The sequence below is a fragment of the Aethina tumida genome, chromosome 7 (genome assembly GCF_024364675.1).
Source record: "Aethina tumida isolate Nest 87 chromosome 7, icAetTumi1.1, whole genome shotgun sequence".
NCBI lineage: Eukaryota > Metazoa > Arthropoda > Insecta > Coleoptera > Nitidulidae > Aethina > Aethina tumida.
In genome coordinates this window covers 6,562,162-6,585,663 of record NC_065441.1, presented here as the reverse complement: position 1 = coordinate 6,585,663, position 23,502 = coordinate 6,562,162, and the positions used below count along the sequence as shown (strand labels likewise).

At 34.5% G+C, this 23,502-nt stretch overlaps 2 protein-coding genes across 3 annotated transcripts in view; one reads left to right on the top strand and one right to left on the bottom strand.

Moving 5' to 3' along the window:
- LOC109605407 (neurobeachin) overlaps nucleotides 1–23,502 on the top strand; it is a 285,559-nt gene that overhangs the window by 148,484 nt on the left and 113,573 nt on the right. Inside the window, exons 6-28 of one of the 2 annotated variants that reach the window (XM_049969628.1) lie at nucleotides 4,455–4,576; nucleotides 4,725–4,851; nucleotides 4,953–5,072; nucleotides 6,109–6,255; nucleotides 9,720–9,839; nucleotides 11,700–11,840; nucleotides 11,985–12,130; nucleotides 16,490–16,703; nucleotides 17,524–17,746; nucleotides 17,807–18,040; nucleotides 18,101–18,391; nucleotides 18,451–18,767; nucleotides 18,819–18,988; nucleotides 19,046–19,308; nucleotides 19,363–19,720; nucleotides 19,773–20,413; nucleotides 20,531–20,746; nucleotides 20,902–21,221; nucleotides 21,275–21,454; nucleotides 21,921–22,064; nucleotides 22,188–22,295; nucleotides 22,370–22,541; nucleotides 22,882–23,100. In XM_049969628.1, coding sequence (XP_049825585.1) covers nucleotides 4,455–4,576; nucleotides 4,725–4,851; nucleotides 4,953–5,072; nucleotides 6,109–6,255; nucleotides 9,720–9,839; nucleotides 11,700–11,840; nucleotides 11,985–12,130; nucleotides 16,490–16,703; nucleotides 17,524–17,746; nucleotides 17,807–18,040; nucleotides 18,101–18,391; nucleotides 18,451–18,767; nucleotides 18,819–18,988; nucleotides 19,046–19,308; nucleotides 19,363–19,720; nucleotides 19,773–20,413; nucleotides 20,531–20,746; nucleotides 20,902–21,221; nucleotides 21,275–21,454; nucleotides 21,921–22,064; nucleotides 22,188–22,295; nucleotides 22,370–22,541; nucleotides 22,882–23,100 — 4,993 coding nt within the window. Of the gene's footprint in view, nucleotides 1–4,454; nucleotides 4,577–4,724; nucleotides 4,852–4,952; nucleotides 5,073–6,108; nucleotides 6,256–9,719; nucleotides 9,840–11,699; nucleotides 11,841–11,984; nucleotides 12,131–16,489; nucleotides 16,704–17,523; nucleotides 17,747–17,806; nucleotides 18,041–18,100; nucleotides 18,392–18,450; nucleotides 18,768–18,818; nucleotides 18,989–19,045; nucleotides 19,309–19,362; nucleotides 19,721–19,772; nucleotides 20,414–20,530; nucleotides 20,747–20,901; nucleotides 21,222–21,274; nucleotides 21,455–21,920; nucleotides 22,065–22,187; nucleotides 22,314–22,369; nucleotides 22,542–22,881; nucleotides 23,101–23,502 lie in introns of both variants that reach the window. The other variant, XM_049969627.1, reaches the window with a different exon arrangement.
- On the bottom strand, nucleotides 12,826–16,019 carry LOC109605408 (ATPase family AAA domain-containing protein 2). The gene is made up of 2 exons (XM_020021977.2): nucleotides 15,738–16,019; nucleotides 12,826–15,683 (listed from the first exon to the last, which is right to left on the bottom strand). The coding sequence occupies exons 1-2, from the start codon at nucleotides 15,973–15,975 to the stop codon at nucleotides 12,877–12,879; spliced, it is 3,045 nt and encodes a 1,014-aa protein (XP_019877536.2). The 5' UTR covers nucleotides 15,976–16,019; the 3' UTR covers nucleotides 12,826–12,876.

Below are 23,502 nucleotides of genomic sequence, written 5' to 3'. Positions count from 1 at the left end.
CCATACTATTTTCAAATGTATATTCGATATAATCGTATATAAATACCGATAGATTTAAACTTTTTTTCTCACAGAAACCTTCAGAAAGTTTCTACTTCAAAGAACTCTAATTTCTACAGAAATATATTCATGATTATGTTATTAATACGTAGGAATATTTTAATAAGTCTAATATGAGATTTTCTTCATATTTAAAAAATTGTTTGAATTTAGTGTTTATTATTAAATTTAAAAACTTCTGGTCCCAACGTGCGATGCAGTGATTTTTACACATTTCTATCATTTTACAACCTTGGATAATATGCATTAAAGAACACATTTTCCTTACTATTTTCATATGTATATTCGATATAATCGTATATAAATACCGAAAGATTTAAACTTTTTTTCTCACATAAACCTTCAGAAAGTTTCTACTTCAAAGAACTCTAGTTTCTACAGAAATATGTTTATGATTATGTTATTAATATTTAAGATATCTTAATAAGTCTAATATGAGAATTTCCTCATATTTAAAAAATTATTTGAATTTAGTGTTCATTGTTAAATTTAAAAACTTCTGGTCCCAACGTGCGATGCAGTGACTTCTATACATTTCATATATCATTTTACAACTTTGGATAATATACATTAAAAAATATATATTGAACAGCAAATGAACAGCAAAGACTTCTGCCCATCATTTTACAATACATCAAGAATAGTAATAAAAAAATAATCTGCTTAAACATTAATAAAAATCAAAAATCACATTTCGCACTTCATTTTGACCGCGTTCACAGATTCCGACCACGTTTTCGTCTCGCACTTTACGTTCTTTAATTTCCAGCTATGGCAGCTCGAGCGTCGCGAACGAACTGTGCAAAACGGGGCGCCGCCCGCTTTACGGAAGCTGTTAATCTAAACAGAATGTTGCCCGTGCATGTATATTGCAGCGAGAAAACTCCATTTATTCTAAACGGCCCGTAAATAAAACTGAACGCGCATCGTTGTGCCGGGCAGGTCCTTGTACCAAGTAAAAAACCCGATTGTTTTGTCTATAAATTAGCTGGAAGACTTGTAATTGATCAGTTGTTAAAACGAACATCCTCATTTTTTTTTATTTGATTAAATCACGATTAAATTGTTAAGCGACTTTGTGGTTGTAAAACATGCAAAGTTATGCCGGTTCTTTTGTAGAGAGCTGCATCCGAAAACGGGACGGAATTACAAACGCCAAACTCCCCGCCCGTTTTTCCTATACACCCTCTCGCCCTGTCGCTTTCAAATCCGGTCGTTACGGCACAACGTCCTCGGAAGAATCGGCGAAAAAAAAATATTACAAAGGCTGGTAAACATCTCGCGAGTGTTTACATCGCAAATTAGCACGCGAAGCAAGAACAAACGGAGCACAAAGAAAAATACGTCGGATGGAGCTAAGGTATTATGGACTTTTAAAATGGAGCGGCGGTGAAGCTTAGTCTTCCAGTTGTGTGCGCACAATTTTTATTACATTGTAATGCCCGCCGGCGTAATTAGTAACGCAAACACGTAAATCATACTCCATTATTGTTGGTCCGCAGCCTTTCATCCATTGTTTAAAATCAAAAACAAGCCCACTTCGATCGTACAACCCTAAAGCGACCAGCATTATATCCGTACGAGCAGTGACGTTTCCGAATGTCAACTCCGCAAACATGACGTGAACACGCATTCCTTAAGTTTGGAAAACACCATCTTCCAGCAACCATGCAAGCAATAAAGAACACAATACAGAGCACCCCGGTAAGAAACCTCTCCAATTCTCTAGTCCGTTCGGCGAGCGCGAAATGTCCGGGAAGACCGCCAAAAACGCGTAAACGTGTGAAGATCAAAGACGCGACGTCCCCGAATAAGTACCAGTTCGTCGGTAGGAATCCGGTGAAGTTCGAGCAACATGTGCACATGCCGAAGCCCCACGTACAAATGGGACACATTCGCAGAGACATCGACAGGGACGAGTTCCAGTTGGAAATGGCGCAGAACAGGGTGCAATCAACTTTGGAATGGGAGAAGGTTCCTCCTCCGTACAGCCATTTTTCGCCGTACATTTTACAACGGTTTATCGAGAGGACGAACAAGAGGCACAAGGCGTTGCTCAGATGAACGTGACGAGGAAGATAACAGAAACTTGAATCTAATTGTGGAAACTAAATAAATTATTAATTAAAAACGAGTTTTTATTTATGTTTTATTATGTCACTGTCAATGCTTATTTATGCCTTTTTAATTTATTTTGCTTTGTCATATAGTTCAATTAAAAAAAGATGTCAAATTGGAACAACCAGAAAATAGTAATTTATTTAAATTATTAATGGGAACAAACGATTCGTTCCAATGTAAATTAATTGAACTCCATTCGACAATCATTTCAATGGATTAATGTAAAATCTTGTCTGTGATTAAACATAACATTATTGGTTTGCATTGGGGATTGTTATTTTATGTGTTTATTGAATATAACATAAACTTTATTAACTGACATTCATTTACGAGACCGATTCAAATATTATCTGTTTATGAAATAACTTTTAATAATATTTGAATCGGTCTCTTAAATGAAGTCTGTTTATGAAATAACTTGATTGTAATAATTAGAAGAAAATATAACTAACAATTATTTTACATAAAGGGAAAATTTTGCATGGACTATTTTTTTTTTTTCTAGAAATTAATAATAAAAAAATTATTGTTAGGTCTTTAAAAATTTCAAATTAAAAAAATAATTTTTTTTATTTAAATTTGTAAAAAAACTTAAAATGTAAAATTAACTAATTAATAAAAAATATATATACAAAGTAGAAATTTATGAAATATTAATAAATTAAAATTAAATAAATAGAAAAGAATTATATTAATAAATTCTAAAACATAAATGACCAATGAAATTATAAATTAAATTATCTATTTTATAAAACTAAACAATTTAAATTAACCAATTAAATTTATAAAAAATATAATTAGATTCAAATTAAAACAAAAATAAAATAAAAAATAAAATTAATCAACTTAATGAGAGAAAATTAAATTATAACTAATTAATTACGTTAATAAAAAAATTAAAAATTAAAAGTTAAAAATTAGTAATTAAAATATAAAAAAAATTACTGGCCAGATAATTACAAAGAAACAACAAAATAAGTAGTTAAAAATTAAAAGATGTTATTATTAGTGCCTATGTTAAATATTTACTATTTGTATCGATATGAATATTTATTTTGATGGTTTTATGAATGTTTATGCATTTTTAATTGACAATGAAACAATGTGAATTTCATGTTAAGTTTAATATGAATATCTGTCTGGAATTTACACAAGATAAAAAGCAAATATTGCAACACAATTTAGTTATTAAAATAAATCAAATTGTAATTGTTTTCTGTTTTGATTCAAATTAATTAAAATTTATTCAATAATACCATAATTATTGTAAATACATTGTAAATTTGAATATTTTATATAATTAAAATTAAATATATAAATTGAATACATTTTAATAAATATTATAATTTTAACTTAACTAATTCATTATTGTAAATAATAAATTTGAATCTCCTGTTTAATTAAATATTATACATGCATCAAATTAATTCTCGTTTATTTTTATTTATTTTATTCCTTTTTAAATATCATAAATTTCAAATAATATGCAAGAGTACAAATTTTCATTTTGTAATCATTTTTCGTATAAAAAGTAATATCAAACAAGTACATAATAAAAAACATGATAAAATGAATTATTGAATTGTTTTATAGCAAAATAAATTGTCATACATTTTATTCAACTGTCATATGAGATTTAAATAAATCTCAATGAAATTAAACAAATGTTATGTTGATAATAAAATAACAACTTAAAATCATAAATGAATAAAATTATAAATCAATTTCATTTACTTTTATGTCGTTTCGTAATTTATTCAACAATTAAATCATTAAGTTAATACATTGGAGACTTGAGTTTAATTATCTAATTAATAATCTGTAGTAATTATTTGGCTTTATTATGTTTTAATAATAGTTATTATTAAAATGATCTTTGTTTAATGAAATACCCTTGTTACAAGTTCAATGATTCTATCACAAAATAAAATTCTATCCAAAATTACAGTATATGTTAATATATTAAAAGCATTATACATCACAGCCTTCGTTCAATTTCCCATCCGCCCTCGAAAATCAACTTTCGCCCCGATAAGGCACATCTATCACCGACCGGGGTCAGAAATAAATCTGCGAATTAACGTTGAAACTTGCGCGCCGTCCAGACGAGGGTATTTCGACTTCGCCCCAAAGTCCTTCGCATCTGATAAACAACGTCGGACAAATAACCGAACTGGTATTTCGCAGAGGCAGAAACGCCACTTTAGATTACGCACAATCGACTGACCAAAGTTTATGTTGAACGGGCGCGTGACTTTTGTTTTATGTTGCAGGCTATCGTTTTGCCGCCCCTGGCCAAATGGCCGCACGAGAACGGCTTCACCTTCACCACTTGGTTCAGGCTCGATCCCATCAATTCTGTCAATATTGAAAGGGAAAAACCATACTTGTATTGGTAAGTGAAGTAACAATATAAAAATCCAGTTGAATCTGCGCAGAAACTAGTGCGCAACCAAAGAGGCGTGCCTATTATCCTATTCTGAACTTGCTGATACTCTATAAGTATGTTTTTTTATTTACTACGTAAAATTATTTGTTTTTAGCTTCAAAACTAGCAAGGGCGTCGGTTACACGGCTCATTTTGTCGGCAACTGTCTAGTTTTGACTTCGATGAAAATCAAAGGCAAAGGTTTCCAACACTGTGTCAAATACGAATTCCAGCCTCGTAAGGTGAGTATTAAGTTGGATCGTTTGATCTGTTTAATAATTCAAGATTAATCGATACGTTCATTTACAAAGGTTAAATTTTGATATTACATTCTTTTTTGCAGTGGTACATGTTAGCTATCGTCTATATTTACAATCGGTGGACAAAAAGCGAGATCAAATGTCTGGTCAACGGACAACTAGCCTCCAGCACCGAAATGGCGTGGTTTGTGTCCACGAGCGATGTAAGTATCGATGTTTTTCTACAATTGCAACAGATTTAATGATTAAAATGAAAGGGCTCAAAACTACTGTTGATACACTCGTGGCCATAATTGTAGCAAAGTATATGAATAATATGAGCTGTCCTATTTGTAGGGCAATGTTATTCTTTCAAAAATTTTACTTATAAATAATAATATGTTATAATAAGTGAACATGGGTTATGAAATAATTGGGTCAACATCAATTAAAACGTGTCATTAAATAATTCATCAACTGCCGCTTTCGTTCTTGCTACACTTTTTAAATTAACAATCTAATTAAAATCTAACTATAATTAGAAAACAAACTAGTTCATTAATTTACATGCCAAGATTCTGTTCTTAAGTTAGCACATACATTTTAAAATTTAAATTGAAAACAGCTACCCCGAACTATAATCGACAAGTTTATTATAATTAATTAGATGTTTGGTAAACAATTCAACATGAATTATGCATGCGACCCTTGCTGTATGTGGGGGCCTTCCAATTTTCTGCGGCTCATGAATATTAAACCATCTCTGCCGTTTTATCAAAATAATGTTACGCCGACGTATGCTGGGAGGTTGGCCCATTATTAATGTCTGTTCGTTATAGTCGGTTTAATTAAAGTCAAATCGCGACACTAATCAACAGTTTATCAACTATTGTATAAGTATATCGACTACAATCTTGTCTAACAATTTCTCCGTGTCTATTATTACATCTTATCCTTGAATTTTATAATTTTATTTAAAATAAAATTCAAAAAATGTCGCCTGAGTGTTATTTTTTGTATTTCACAATACAAATCCCCTTTTAAAGGTGGCCGTTCGCCTCTTAAAATCCCCTTTGTAACCCGCATACAGAAAGCACTCAATCAATGAGTTTTAGAAAGGGTGAAATTAAGGAACAATGGGCGTGCCGGAAAGGGTTCATTAATTTACGAAATTTTCGGCTTCTTTCAGCCATTGACGGTCGAATGAAATTAAAATTAATGGGATGTGTTGAAAATGTGCTTTCACGTTGTATTTTTCAGCCGTTCGACAAGTGTTACATCGGTGCGACGCCCGAATTGGATGAGGAGCGCGTTTTTTGCGGACAAATGTCGGCGATTTATTTGTTCAGCGAGGCGCTCACCACCCACCAAATTTGCGCCATGCATCGCCTTGGACCTGGGTATAAGGTAAAGATTTTTTTACATTTGTATAATAGCTTTCGTTTTATATTTTTTAATGTTGTATTCATTCAGTTTTATAAATAAAATTCACATTCAAAATATTATTAAATAAAAATGAAACCGCATTCGCCATATTTCAAACTAGGATGCGCATTCGCCATATTTTAAACTACGATGCACATTCGCCATATTTTAAAATTGCGGCCGCATTCGCCACATTTCAAATTGTGGTGCGCATTCGCCATATTTCACATTATAATGCGTATTCGCCATATTTCAAAAAAATATATGGGTCATATTTTATAGAATAAGAATGTAGTACTTTTTATAATAACAATAGTAATATAAAATAATATTATTTCAACAGTTCACATCAAATAAAGGAATTATAGCTAAAATATTTATCATTTGAGTGTTCCTCTAATATTCACAGTTAAATACAGAATTTTGGAATTTACCTTTTTATCTGATAATTTGTTAATTATATCTCAAATCATAATTTTTTGAAGCATTTATTATTTTATATAAACGTTACACGTTACAGATATAAACAATTAATAACTCGATGAGGAGGTATTCACAATTTATCATTATTCTGTTTCAATTATTTTTGTTTCTATTATTTCTATTATAATCAATATTTATAACTGCAATTCTTAAAAATAAATTCTAAAAGTGAAATTGAGAAGTTTTTAATCTAAAAATTAGATTATTATTTAAATATTTTATACTCTCTCTATATATCTCTTACATCTCTGATTTTAAAAAAATAATAATATTGTTTTATAAATTATAAAGATCAAAGATATTCATCATTATTCTAAAAGAAATTTCTCTACGCATTCACGATTTTTAGAACTTTCTTTTAAAATAGCGAATGAGCTCTTAATTTTTATCATTAAAATTTCTAAAACAATTGATGTGTCTAGCAGTATTTCATTTATTTCAAACTTTTTAAAATCAAATCTTCGTACATCAGAAGTATTTTAAATTGAAAGATAAAATAACATATTATTTTTTTCTTATTATACGATTTATAAATGAAATGAAATGAATGTTATTTCTCTCCTTTAAAAAGATTGACATTCAAATTTTCTATACCTTTTGTATTATTTCTGTATTATTAAATGTATTACAATTTCGGTATTGATTTATAAACGTTCTTGATATTCAAAAATGAAACAACATCATACAAATCACAATTGAATAAAAAGTTATATTTAATATATTTGATTGATTGACGTTATTAATTTAGCTTAACATTCCATTCTATGCACAGCATCCTTCACATTTTGACGTCGGTTTTTCATTGTCTCCTCTCCAGATAAATTTGACGTTCAATAATAAAAGATCATAACGCATTTTTTCACCCCCCGTTCGACATTGTTGCCGCCGGCTCTCATTTACACCCGATCTATATTCATGGGACGGCGTTATTAGATTTTCGCAAGGACACCTTTAATAAAACTGCGAAATTGGATCATTAATTAACATTCGAATTAGGTCTCCGCTCGCTAATTGATTAATAAATGAGGACGTCGTGTTTGCCGACTCCAGAGTGTTTACCCCACTTGTGCGTTGACTTTGTATACTGACATGTTGATTTTTTTTTTTTAATCGCCTGTTTGCTCGATAAATTATATACGTTCGGCCGTACTCATTGTGCAAACTGTGCCGAACGGGAGCTTGATGTTTGCCGTATCAAAATCATGTTCAAAATTCCATTAGGTGTGTTTACACAAAACGTTATTTGTCATACATGTTCGTGTATGTGTGTTTTCTATTAATTTATTTTTTATTACACGTAAACTGTTCCAAATTATTATATTTCCAACACATTTGTAACATTTTTAAAAATATAGGGATGACAAGTTTTTCAACTGATGAAGTTGTTGCATCCGTATAAATTCTCAACTAAAAGAAGGAGAAATATATGTTATTAAAAGTACAACTTTATGAAAAAGTAATAAAGTAAAGCTGGAAAAAACATATTTGAGGCAACAGATGAGATATTTCAAAGGGAAAGAAAACTACACAGAACCAACTTAAATATTTATTTTCTATAAAAAACAAAAGAACACACATATGGAATTCGTTTATGTATAATAAATAACTACTAATTAAACTTGTAAAAACCTTTTCTAACAAAACAAAAAAAGGAATATATGTGAAATAATATTTTTTTTTCAATTATTTACTTTGATTACATTATACTGTAAAAATCTACATTTAAAATTTTAGGTAGTAACGTAAAAATGTTCTCTAATAATAAATTATTTCAATTTTTTAACATGTCATCAATTTTCTATTTAACTAAAACCTTTTCTAAAAAAAAAAAAAACAAAAAAGGGAAGTATATGAAATTATTTCTTAAATAATTTACATTTATTTTACATATGTTATATATTAAAATTATAAATAATATTAATAATTAACAAATTTAAATCAAGTTTTATTTCAATTGTTTTAAAAAATACATTTAAAGTTTGAGGAGATAATTTATATTGTAAAAACGATTTTTAATAAAAATAAAAGAAGAAAAATATACGAAACTAAAACAAAACTTAAATAATATATTTATTAAAATTAAAATCTCTGTTAACATGTAAAAAATAGAAATTTTTTAAAAAAGTATTTATAGAAAACTTATGAGAAATTAATTTCAATATTTTCAAATTAAATTTTTTTTGTATATTAAGATTTATTTAAAACATTATTTTTTAATAAAATGGATAAAAGTTAAATCACTTTTTTATATATATTTTTTATTTTTATTTATGCTGTAAAATCTCTTTTCAATAAAATAAAAGTTTCTTTAAAAAATCCAAATAAAAATTTTATTAAGAAAGTAATAAAACTAATTAATAGCTTTCATTTTATATTTATTAAAGTTTTATTCATTCAGTTTTATAAAATATAATTCGCATTCAAAATATTATTAAGTAAAAATAAAACGCATTCGCCATATTTCAAAGTACGATGCGCATTCCTAAAATCTCTTTTCAATAAAAGTTTCTTTAAAAAATCCAAAATAAAAATTGTATTAAAAAAGTAATAAAACTAATTAAAAAAGGTTTTATATTAAATTATATATATATATATATATATATATATATATATATATATATATATATATATATATATATATATATGTTTAAAATATATTTAAATTCTTATTAGGTATAAATATAATAATAATTATTATTTAAATAGCTTTTTCATTTAAATAAGTGTTTTAAATTTTGTGAATTAATATGTGTGGCTTCTGTTGTTGAGCAAATACAGTTCAAATTTCAGGAGGTAATTTATACTGTAAAAATATGCCAATATTTACTGAAATAAGTTTGACAATTTGAATATGCAATTAGCTTCTGCCATCGCCACACAAATTATTATTTAGATTGTTAATTGCTTGTATATTCATATACGAGTCAATATTTAATTAATGCGTATGTTTTTATTTGTTTCAGAGTCAATTTCGGTTTGACAATGAGTGTAACATAAATTTGCCAGACAATCACAAAAGGGTGAGTGAGTCAAATGAAACTAATGAAACTAGCATGGCCTTGACAGCGAGTGATGCACGTTCAGTAAGCATTTTTATTTTTTTTTATTTATTTATTTCTATGGCTCCCAATTTTTTTTTTTTTTTTTTTTTTTTCTTTTGTTCGTTCGGTGCTGAATCCCAAATAGTCCGCTCGGCCTCTCCAAATGCGAAATTAGTGCGTTTTTATGCCGGAATCGATACGAAAAATCCAGTCCGAAATAAATTGCGATTATTTTGCCGGAGCGGTCGAGAATTATCGCGGATAAAACCCCAAGTTAATCAAGAAAGATACGGAATATCGGGGACTTAACGGGAGCTTCCAATTCCTGTCCCATTCATTCCGATACGGACGGTTGCGGGTGACGCAAAAAAGGGGTGTTTATGAAGTCCTTTTATGCACGAAACTCGCTACTGTTTTTCACCACCGATCGATTATACCAGCCTCCCGTTTTATTTTTCAGCCAAGTCGGATGAACGCAAACAAAATTCCGTATCGTACCGGATACTTTCAGCTTTCGTATTTTGTTCTGCCGCGGATAATCGAGTCAGTTGTTTAAAAGGGAACGTTTCACTTTGAAACTGGAATAATATCACACAAGAGTCGAAATTCAAAGGGTTTGTTTTGAGCGATTAAAATGGTTGATGACGTAGAAAATATTGAATTGGATTTGTGGCTATTTTGTAATTTTTATTAGGCCAAAATTCCAGTAATTAGGCAAGCAGCCTATTATTCAATGAACTCTAATTAAAAATTTACGAAAGTGTCGTAAAAATTACTTTCGGTCTTTCGAAGTGCTCGTCCAAAGTTTCCTAATCACTTTTCCAGTAACATGCAAACTTACTCTTCAGACAGCTGAACGGCACCAAACTTAAGGCTAAACTCAAATAAACCATCGAGTAAAAACAGTCGTTTGATCTAATCTTATTTGCAGAGTAATAAGTACATAATTTTTAACGATTCCTTGAAAAAAGTTTTAAGAGACGCTTTTAAATAACTACAAGAGCCCGGCAGTTTTTTTTTAATTAAAATTTATTCCTCCCATAAAATTAGATTTAGTTGTAATTTTTAAAATGCGAAATGTGTAGTTGAAACAGCACGGTAAAATTATTGTACAATTTATAGACTATGACCTAATTAGGTTTTAATGTTTAATCATAAATATTTATAACCGAGATAACGGCGCAGCAAATTGCAGTTTAATAAATTTAATTACGAAGCGTAACAATGTACTAGAAATTTTCGATAATAGAGATGGCTTTTTGTGGAAATTGGATACAATACAGTTTCACCCTGCTCCATTTTGTATACACATTTTCGCAATTTGTAATAATTTTGTAGGATCATGTTATTTGCATTCGAATTTTGTTTGGTAGAATTTTGGGTAGCCTGATTTTGCATGTAACGAGCAAAATATATCCAATATTCAATAACGATAAATCAAGTGCTATTAAAAATTCAAATGAATATACGTGTAAGGTACTAAATATTTATAATTGTGCATTGTAATTTAAAAAAAACTAATGTTTTTTTGTCATTTGAGAAACTTAATACCAGTAAGACCGTCTTAAATTGTAAACAGGGCTCTTACGAAGAAGTGATAAAATGAGTATCAATATATTAGAGCTGTGTATGAGACACTTGAGACTAATGGAACTCTCGCAAAAACTTCTCTTATCTCCCTTAAATTCGACATTAATCCAGGGGATTTAAACAACTCATTAACACCCCTATCAGCTCTGTAGCCTCTTACAATCTCGACAGGACCAACCAATTACTTTCCTCATCCAGCCCAGACGCAAAGAAAAAACAGTATCAGAGAGCACTTAATTTGTCGTCGTCCCCCTAACCCCAATGGGAGAACACCCACGTCCCCAACTTACTTAAAAGGAACTGCCTTTCTAGGTGTTGTACGATGGCAAGCTGTCCAGCGCGATCGTCTTCATGTACAATCCGGTGGCGACCGACAGCCAGCTGTGCCTTCAGTCGGCGCCCAAGGGGAACATGTCCTATTTCGTGCACACGCCGCACGCCCTCATGTTACAAGTAAGTACTCAGCCTGGATCAATGTCACAACGCTTGGGGACTTTCTCCATTAAATATTTTCACAGTATTTAATGGTTTTGTTGATTTATTTAACAGTAAATATATCAGTGATCACATCCCTTTTACATTTATTTTTTTGTTTAGGACGTAAAAGCAGTGATAACACATTCCATCCATAGCACGTTAAACTCGATAGGCGGGATCCAGGTGCTGTTCCCTCTTTTCTCTCAACTAGATTTGCCTTACGAATCTATCACCTCGTTGGATTCAAAGAGGGATCCCTCTCTGTGGTAAGTCGACAAAAAGTGTACCACCAAATGAATTTAATCGCCGCAGAAAATGCGATGGAATCGTTCATAAAAGTGGAGAGCCTTAACTAAGTAGTAACATTCATCAAATTAATAAGTGGAGGCCGAGCGGCCTGAATTAATTAATTTAAAGGGTAAGAATTATAATTAATCTTCGGAACGGCGGCCGAAAGGGAAGTTGTTATTTTCTCGATGAAACCAAGCAATTTATCTGTTTAGATGTATGGAATATATTGATTTAATTAGTTGGTGATTCTGTTACAATACCAACAATTTAATTAGTTCAATCTAAGCACATGAATAATAAGTTTATAAAATTGATTTTTTAAATTAGTATTCTGTAATAACCAAAGAAAAATGTCCGAATTAAATTCACTGTTTTCTATTAACCAGATTTGCCTATTTTATAAATTAATCAAAATCTATTGTACACAAATATACAATTATTGAATGTTTATCAATAATTAATTTAAATTAAATTACGTGCATGGAATTAAAATGTAAATTATACTGGATATATTCATTAATTAATTAATAAAACATGATCTATTTATGCAAATATTTGTTGAAATATCCCTCATGTGAAGCGTATATATATAACAGTTTACTCTATTAAAATACATTAAAATTCTTAACCACTTTTTAATTTGTCTTAAAAAGAAATAAAACTACCAATATTGAAACAATTAATTTAATACAACAGAAACTTTTAACCAAAATAACAAATTCTATTGATTTGTAACCTTAAACTCTCTCTTGAACCGCCGTAATTCGTCACCCATTTCAGCTGGTAAATCGTTTCTCGCATAACTCGCAGAATATTTCTTAACGATTCTCCGTAGATGGTTGAACAAATCCAAAAGGGCCATAAGCGGGTAATGCTCGGTCGATGCGATTATTTCATTCAACAAATCTTGCAATAGTTCTTCAGAGCATTCGACGGTCTTCTCCGGCTCACCTACATCAATTACTTCCTCCGGTGCTTGTTCCAAATTTTCGATGTCCACAGATTCCTCCACACAGTCTGACGAATCCAATGAAACAGCTCGTGTGTCGTTCTTAAAAAGACATGGAGTCATTTTCGTTGAGCACGTTTGGACCCTTCCCGAGGAGCTTCTTTCACTAACAGCTTCGTTTTGCGGGGGCTTACGTAGACGCCGGTTGTACCTTAGTTTACGTCTTTCACACTTCTCGTTTTCGTTTTTGTTGAGATGACAAGAACAGTTGGGTACTACCTTCAAACGACTCCTTTCTTTCCTCAACCTAGCCACTTCTCGGCATCTTTCCTCAAGTTCTTCAGAAATCTCGCTTTTTATCAGCGAGTACGCGTAAGCCTTCAACTCAGCAGCGCGATGTTTGATTAGTTTTTCAGTGTCACAGACATTGTTGCAATTTACTGCATGCTGGACGAGTTTATCGATATCGTCCAAAAATTCTTTCGAACACTGGTACAAATGGTAGTCTATCTTGTGCATAATTATATTCAAAGTCATGTTCCCATCAGCACCCTCGGCCTGCTTTTTGAACATACAAAAGTGTTTGTTACTCATCAGCTTTTTACAAACAGATCTGAGACCTATGCGGAGCTCGCGTATTGCCTCTTCTTCCGATTCGAACATTTTGTCCACTTGCCCCTCAGTATGTGTTGCCGGTCTAGATGTAGAGGCTCCTTGACGATGCAGTAGTGAAGTCTTTGAAGATTGAATTATATGCGGAGGTCTTTTAGCCTCATCCATCACCACCTGTTTGAAAAATTCGACTTTCTCTTTTATGTTAGGTGGCTTCAATTCGTACACCTCTTTTCGATACACCGAGAATATTCCTTGGACGTCTTGTGACAGTTGTTTATAAGGACAATCTGCTGTTGCAAGAAAGAATATGGGCATACTTGTTTCCATATTTGTTAGTTGTGATTGTATTAAGCATTTTACAGTATCGGGTACCAGTTCCCACCATTTACTGATTTTAGGAATGTAGATAATTGCAGGCGCGTTCCGTCTGGCATCGTTAAAAATGTGAATACACACTTCTTCGGGAGACCTCCTACTATCTTCATACAAAATAGAACAATCTAAAATGTATGACTTAATGTGCTCCATTTCGTGTAATAAAGCCGGTACTAGATGATTTGTTTGACCGTGGTCCGAACCTTCTCCAGTTATGAGCAACTGGGCAAGACGCATGCTTTTAGTCTGCCTCACGCTAGCTAAAGCGGGATTCGTCCCATGTGGAAATGAATTTTCAATTAATTCTAAACAATGTCTTATTGGCCTACTCAGTAAAGGTTTTAACACACTCATCAATCGCTTGGCGACCCCTTGCATCTGACGGTGAGCCGCAGGCACCAAAATAGATTTAGCCTGAAGGAAATCAATTTTTTCAACCGTTACAGTTTCGGGATTTAAGGTCACCCTGTGATCAGATTCATAAACCTGTGGATAAGTACGGCGGAAGCTATTGATAACTGCCTCGGCACAAAGTGCCCTCAGGTCTGCACCCGAGTATCCAACGGAGTGTCTTGCTAAATAAGAAATCATCTCGTCACTTGGAGCGGACTTCCATTTTGAGACGTGCACCTTAAGAATTTCTTCCCTTTGATTTCTAGAAGGTAACGAAAACACTAACTCCCTGTCGAATCTACCAGGACGACGTAGTGCACTATCGATGGCATCAATTCGATTTGTGGCACCTATAATTATGATATCACCTCTATTTTCCAATCCATCCATCAAAGCTAGCAGAGTCGATACTATGGTGAAGTGATGGGAATCTGCTCTAAATGATCTCACTGGTGCTAACCCATCCAGTTCATCAAAGAATATTATCGACGGTTTCATTTCAGATGCCTGTTTGAACAGCATTGTGAGCTGTTTTTCGGATTCGCCTACCCATTTGCTAAGCAAATCGGCGCCCTTTCGTTCAAAAAACGTCACCTTTTTCTTGCCGGTGTTACATTCGTTTACCAATGCTCTAGCTATTAAAGTTTTACCAGTTCCTGGTGGCCCGTGAAACAACACTCCTTTAGGCGGGTGTATTTGGAACTGGCTAAACACTTCCGGATACATCATCGGCATCATTATCATCTCTTTAAGACACCTTATGTGGGGTTCGAGACCTCCAATACTGCTAAATTTGATTTTATTGTCTTGTAGTACAGGAGAAATAGGCAGTATGCTAATAACTGAGTCATTCAAGGAATCCTTTTTTTTCGCTTCAGACAATAAGGAATAATTATGATTTTGTATTGTGACAATTGAGCGTTCAGATTGATTACTTTGTTCAGAATCATCATCCGACAAAATGTGAATTTGTTCCTCCTCTTCATCATCGTCTACTTCCTCCACGCTCCTCCTCTTTAGTTGTTTCTTCAAACTACGTAGATTATACGCCAATTTCCTCCGTTTATTCCAATTGTCGCTTACATCTTTGTGGCTTCTGAGTTTCCTTTTCGAACTAGGCAATCGATATCCATCGTGCGCCTCGTCCCGAGAGTAACTTGGGTCTAACGTCGGGTATCCAGGTTTAGGAAACTCGTCTGTCAACCAGGATAAATGCTTACTGTTCTCGAATATCTCCGCGTAGGACTTACGATTGGAAGGCCTCAGCGTCATCGCCATGCGTCGCCTGAGAGATGTTAAACGACTCCCCCTCTTCCTGTCACTGTACGCGGGTACGAACTCGTCATCAGAACTATCATCATCATCATCGTGGGCTGAGCTAGTACCGCACCGCTTGTCTAAAGCTGATGTGCTCATCTTTTTCCCACGGTGTTCTATGGAATAATTTTTTTCAATATAAACGGGGAAAACTGGTGTAACATAATACATACAAAAAATTACAGACAAATATGTGACTGTTCTATGACATTTCGCCACCTACTAAAAAGACGTTACCAACATAATAAATATATAGTTACTTATACAACTAAATGGTTTTGTTCAGAAAACTTATAAAAACACTTAAACGCATGCGCACTTATGGTAATGCGTTCATAGAACAATAATGAGCATGCGCATTAAAATTCCTGGTAATATCCCATCATTTCCCAAAAGAAATGATGGTAAATTGACCATTATATTAATTATTACATGGTTGTATTACAAAATTTAAAAATAAAACTAAATATTTATATATGTACTTACTACTTAATGAAGAAACAACACCTTCAGCCACATGTCTCAAAGTGTCAACCTTGATTAAGTCTTAACCTCACAATTAGTCCATCATAATTGGGAAGCAACTTGATCAATTATTTCTTAATAAATACTTGACAATATTATATCGAATTTTTATTATATTTATTATTTTATAACGATTTCATTGTTATTTTCGTTTTTCCAGCTCAAAATTGTTAGGTTTTATCTGCGAACTAGTGGAGACGTCTCAAACGGTCCAACAGCATATGATCCAAAACCGCGGCTTTCTCGTAATATCGTTCATGCTCCAGAGATCCTCCAGAGATCACCTCACCACCGACGTGCTGGGGTCATTTCTTAGCCTCACCAAATACCTAGTCACTTGTCTAAGTGTAAACAGTGAGTTACTTTTGAAACAGGTGAGTTGGTAATCCTTATGTTGACCGTTCGAAGATGGAACAAGTTGTTCCGTCTTTGAAGGCGAACCGATTAATTTGCGCCATCGTAATTGATTTGCTGGCTTACGATAAACCATTTGTTTGGAACCCTGTACTTATCCAAGCATGTTTGAGTGTTCGCCCTTGTTGGTACAGCGTGTCGGATAACAACCCTAAATTTATACGCCTTGATTTAGGTTTTGCTTATGTAGATATATTGCTTCTTCGCTGATTTAAATTGCGCCTTTTAACCAAATTATTAACTTATTTTTTCTTAAATAAATACAATTTTTTATTGAAAACTAGTTTACTACTTCAACATCTAAATAAAATATATATTGTAAATAATAATAACTTCAAACTTCCCATAAAACTCCCACTCTAGAAGGACATAATGAAGTTACACGGTTCGTGTAATCTCGTTTTACTTGAATTAGCATTAAGAATAGCGAAATCAAGTCGTAAAATGCACTTCTAGCAAATTAACCCGTTTAAGTACCGTTTTAATGCCACTGCAGTCCGAATGTCGAAGGATTAAATTGCCCCAATTGTTAATTGTTTCTCCATTTCGTAAGATTCTCACTCGCCAGCATGAAAATCAAATTATCATTATTTCTATCCCCTTTGTACAATACGAAATTTACGTCCAGTCATCTCATTTCCACCACACTGTATAAACATACTTGTTAAAAACTCTGGACATTTTAACCGAGTTGCTTTATGTACATGCAATGGGTAAGTACAGGGGACGGTGGGGGCTATTCTAATTTAGTTGTTTTCCGTTTCATTTCTAATATGGCAGCTCCTCGATCACGTACTCTTCAACCCCGCATTATGGATCTATACCCCGGCTGTGGTGCAATCGAAACTCTACTCGTATCTGGCCACCGAGTTTCTCTCCGATACCCAAATCTACTCCAACGTGCGAAGAGTGTCGACGGTACTCCAGACTGTTCACACTTTGAAGTACTACTATTGGGTGACAAACCCGCGTGCAAAGAGCGGACTTTCTCCAAAGGGTTTAGGTAAGACTCCTCAAGTTTCCGCCTCTTAATTTTCTATACAAACATGTATACTTTTAATAGATGGACCTCGGCCAGCACAGAAGGACATTCTGGCAATTAGGTCGTACATTTTGCTGTTCCTGAAGCAACTGATAATGATCGGTAATGGAGTCAAAGATGATGAACTTCAAAGCATCCTCAATTATTTGACTACCATACATGAGGATGAAAACCTGCACGATGTTCTGCAAATGCTCATTTCACTGATGTCCGAACATCCTAGCTCAATGGTACCTGCGTTCGATTCCAAACAAGGTATTTTTTTTATATACTTTCAAATATTAAACTTAAATAACGTTTTATATCGGTTTACAGGTGTGCGTACAATCTTCAAGTTGTTAGCCTCAGAAAGTCAGCTAATCAGACTTCAAGCACTGAAACTATTGGGATTCTTCTTAAGCAGAAGTACACACAAGAGGAAGTACGACGTGATGAGCCCACATAACCTGTACACTTTGCTCGCCGAAAGACTCTTGCTAAACGAAGAATCACTTTCGTTGCCAACGTATAATGTCTTGTACGAAATTATGACTGAGCACATCAGTCAGCAGATCCTTTACACCAGGCATCCCGAGCCAGAATCCCATTTCCGTTTAGAAAATCCAAGTAAGTGTCCATACAGTTGTGAGATTCTTACAAATACTAAAGGTTTTAATTATTTTCAGTGATTTTAAAAGTAGTCGCTACACTGGTCAGACAATCGAAACAGACAGAGCAGCTCCTGGAAGTTAAAAAACTGTTCTTGTCCGACATGACGTTGCTGTGTAACAATAATAGGGAAAACCGCAGAACCGTGCTCCAGATGTCCGTATGGCAGGAATGGCTCATCTCCATGGCGTACATCCATCCCAAGAACAGCGAAGAACAAAAATTATCCGACATGGTTTACTCCTTATTCCGAATGTTGCTCCATCACGCAATCAAATACGAATACGGCGGTTGGAGAGTTTGGGTCGATACTTTGGCAATTGTTCACTCAAAAGTAAGGTGTATTTTTAGTTTATAATCTGATTTATTAAATGTTTGTTTCCAGGTATCTTACGAAGAGTTTAAACTTCAATTTGCTCAAATGTATGAACATTACGACAGGCACAGGGCTGATAATATCACTGATCCTTTAGTTAGGCAACAACATCCCATCAGTACCATTTCTGGATGGGAACAACAGAATGTTGTTAATGGCTGCAACCAAGATGATGAAAGGTAATATAACATAAACGATCCCCGTAAAATAGTACATTTAAACAAATATATTTTCAGATGGCACTCTAATCATGCCAGTGTCGAGGAAATCGAACTGAATGAGAACGACAAATCGGAGCAGGTTTGCAGTTGCGATTATAACTCCACCATGTCTGAAAGCAGTCCCGTCTCTTACATTGCGAAACACGAGGACAGTGAGGTAATATCGCTAGATTCAAGAACCAGCGACTTATATAGTGACGTAAAGATTGGCAAGGAATCGCCTTTTTCACAGGATTCGCCGCTCAAGTCACAGATTAACGAAGACATCAATGAACAAGGTAATTTCAACTTTTCAAAATGTTTAAGCAGCAAAGTAATATAAATACTTTTAGAACGCAACATTGGAGATTCCCCAGTGTGTAATGGCATCCACTTAGACAGCAGCTCTAGCCTGAGCAGCCCCGAGAAGAACGTTGAGGTACAGAAGATAGAAATCATCGACGAAATTTTGGACGAAATTGTCACCAACTGCGTGGACAAGGACAACGAGAAAAACGAGAAGAATGAACAAACCGATGTTGTTACCAAACTAGCGAAAAAAATCGAGGAAACGCTTGAAATTTCCCCTACCAAAGATGATGAAACTGCTCAGAGTATTAAAGTCGATGCTGATGTTATGAGTGATACTGATTTTAAGGAAGTCAACAGTCCTGAGAAGGAGGTTGTTATTGACAGTGATTTGTCAGAAAGGTATAGTTTTATTAATAACTTAAAAGTAGCTGGCTAATGATTGTAATCGTAGGTATTTAACACCGACCGAAGAACTTGGGGAGAAAAAGGACTCGGAAGAAAAGGTCGAAGAGACTCAGAAATCAAAATCTACCGACCCCGTCACACAAGAAATGCCAGCAGAACCGATAGGCGACTCTGCCATTGACACCGAACCGACTGTCACCGAACAACCCGTGCCCCAAACGGGCGAGGGCGACGCCAGCCAGACTGAAAACACAAGTGATATTAAAAATACAAACGATGTGCCAATAATAAACGATGATATAAGTGCTGTGTCAAAAGTAGATGTAGTTCCGTCCGAATCTAGTCTTATAGGAGATGAATCACCCGGCGATAGCAGTGTCGTTGCCACCGAAGATAGTAAACGGGAAGAAGCAGCCGAGGTGAAGGAAACGCAAGATGCGGAGAAAGTCGGTGGACACGACGGTACGGAAGAAGTGCCTTCTACTAGTGCTGCCGATACCGCCGAATCCGGTACCGACGCTGCCGCCGACGGCGAGGCGGTCGTCAACGAAAACAAAGAAAACATTCCGACAATTTCCGGTATCTGTGATCCAGTTAATTTTAATTCTAATGAAAATGTGCCGGTCGACACGCATGTCGATGTTGTTAAAACTGATAATGTTAAGGATATTAGTCATACAGATAATGGTGAGTAACAATTTTCTCTCAAAATTTTCAACTAATCTTATAACTAAGTATGGCAATAAGTAGAACAACTTTTTTAAAATTATTTAAATCATATTGATAAATTTCTTGCACGCTCAGACGCAATCGATCATGCCACGGAGGGCATGAAACGGCGCGTGAGTCTTCCAAACAATCATACGACGGAGACGGAGTCGGTCATAGCGACAGCCGCCGACGACGCCCAAACACAGGGTGAATTCTTAAACGACAGCAATAACATAAACGCGCCACAGTCGCCACAGAAGCGACCACGAAGCGCCTCGACTTCCACTCAAGTCGACGCCGATTTATTCGGTAAATCAATAGAATTCCACTATGTGTTATTTGTTATTTACCCCCAATATGCACATGTTCTTGATCAATTTTATTTTATGTAGTTAGAACTGCGTACTAATTTATAGTTGTATCAAAAATGTTTTTATCAAAAGTTAACGTATCGCAATTTCTAGAAGCAAAATATGCGAAAAACGGCCAACCAAACCAGAGACCGATGTTCAGTCCTGGACCAACCAGACCACCATTCAGGATACCCGAGTTCAAATGGTCGTACATTCACCAGAGATTGCTTTCCGACGTGCTCTTCTCTCTGGAAACCGACATCCAAGTGTGGAGGAGCCACTCCACCAAAACTGTATTGGATTTCGTCAATAGCAGCGAGAACGCTATTTTCGTGGTCAACACGGTGCATTTAATTTCTCAACTCGCCGACAATCTGATCATCGCTTGCGGTGGATTATTACCTTTGTTAGCTTCAGCCACTTCACCTAATGTAAGTTAACTGTCTTTGAAAGTTGTTGGTGTGACATTATGATGTATTTTTAGAGCGAATTGGATGTGATCGAACCAACCCAAGGTATGCCCATAGAAGTTGCCGTAAGTTTTCTGCAGAGACTTGTCAACATGGCTGATGTGCTCATCTTCGCCAGTTCCTTGAATTTTGCTGAGTTGGAAGCAGAGAAAAATATGTCTAGTGGTGGTATTTTGAGACAGTGTTTGAGATTGGTATGTTCATTCTTTTGATTAACTTTTCACACTGAATTTGATTTTTTTGATTTGTATAAACATATGCATGGCAAATTTATTACACTTGCAGATTCATTATATTAATTTATTTATTTTAATATTGAAGCAAAATTAAATTGTCATCATTTTAATATCTTCACAATTTAATAGATTTATTTAACATGTTCATTATTTATGTTATAAATGTAACAAATACATATTTTAAATGAGAAAATTTGCATAATAAATGTAGTATATGTGCGTATTTATAAAAGCATTTGCATTTTCATCAACAAATCTCAATTATCAATAGGCACATTTACAAAAAATGACCTCAATTCTGTAAAAATGTGTAAAGCACATTTGTCGATTTTTTCCACTTGATGTTTCATTGTCAATTATTTTTTTCGATTTGATTTTTCGTATGCATGTTGTAAATCGGTGGTGTGTTTGTGTCCGCGTTCAGGTGTGCACGTGTGCCGTTCGCAACTGCTTGGAGTGCAAGGAGAGGAGCCGACCGCACCACTCAATCGCACAGGCCACCCACAATGCATCTCACAAGGCCTCACACTTGCAGTCGTTCATACGTGGCGTACACAACTCACCCAAGGTATGACGCCTTATTTATTTATTCATTTATCATCGACAATATGTAAGATAAATATGCAATGAAGAAACTAGAGCCTTAACTATCGTTAATTTCAAGCGTAATAAATCGTTTGACAACTTCCAGAACATCACGGACAACCTATCGAACCAGTCGTCGCCGGTGAAGGACCCTGAGAAGCTTCTCCAAGACATGGACGTGAATCGTCTTCGGGCAGTTATATATAGAGACGTGGTACGAACCTTCATACAGGCACAAAGCTCAAACCAGCATTACTAAACAATCGCCCCTAACTCTATTCTTTGCAGGAGGAAACAAAACAAGCTCAATTTCTGTCACTCGCCATCGTCTACTTCATCTCTGTGTTGATGGTATCCAAGTACAGAGACATCTTGGAACCTCCTGTGTCAGTGCGCATGCCCAGTCCGGTACCAGCCGTGAGGAGCAACGGAAACTCACATCATTCGGGAAGTCCACAAGGTACCGTGTTTTCCTTTGTAGTGCTAAGGAAGGGTCAGTTTCAGCATATTGCTTTGCCAGTTATCGAAAAGTTTTCTCCATGTTTGAACATGGAGTAAATATTTCCAGAAAATAATTGCCAACATTGTTATCGGTGAAGAAATATGCATAGTTGAAAATTCATCACCGCCATCAATGTCACACACACAAACCACGCTTTCACACGGCACACCGAACCGAACAAAATGTATCAGTTTGACACCCCCCAAAATTCAAAATCGTTCATATATCAACGTGATAACGTGTGTTTTTCTAATGTGTGTTTTTTCGTTTGTTCTCTTCGATCACGCACGCACCGCAGAAGGGAGCGCCCGTCCTTTGTTCCCCCAATGGTCCCACCATGTCTATCCTCAATTCCTGCCGGGTACCCATCCGAACGCCCAAGTGCATCACACCTATGTCCGTCATAGGCACACCTATGTCAAACACAACCATTACAACCTCAATAATAATCATCACTCCCACTATCCCCATTATAAGATCGACCATAGGTACCATCGGTCGCACGCTAGAAGCGCAGGTACAGTACCTACAGAACCCATAGTCTGTAATAGCTGTTGGATGTCGTTTACTGCACGCCTGTATCACCCCGTCTTATTTTGGCTTATTACGATTTTTGTTTCGAATCCTGTACAATAAGGACGACGAGTTTATTTGTTAATTTGCTATAGTTGATCAGAGGTTTCGTTTTTGATGTATTGTAATTTGAATACAAAGTATTTGAGACATTTTATGATTGCCTGATTAAATTATTTCTATTTTGGAACCACCTGTATTTTAGTTGTAACTCCCCAATTTAAGTATCCTTAATACTGCACGAGCCCGTTATAATTTATTATAAAAATCATTATTTAGATTATATGACACATTACCTTTTTTCTACAAAACACCTTATAGTACCACAACGTTAATTTGTCTTATG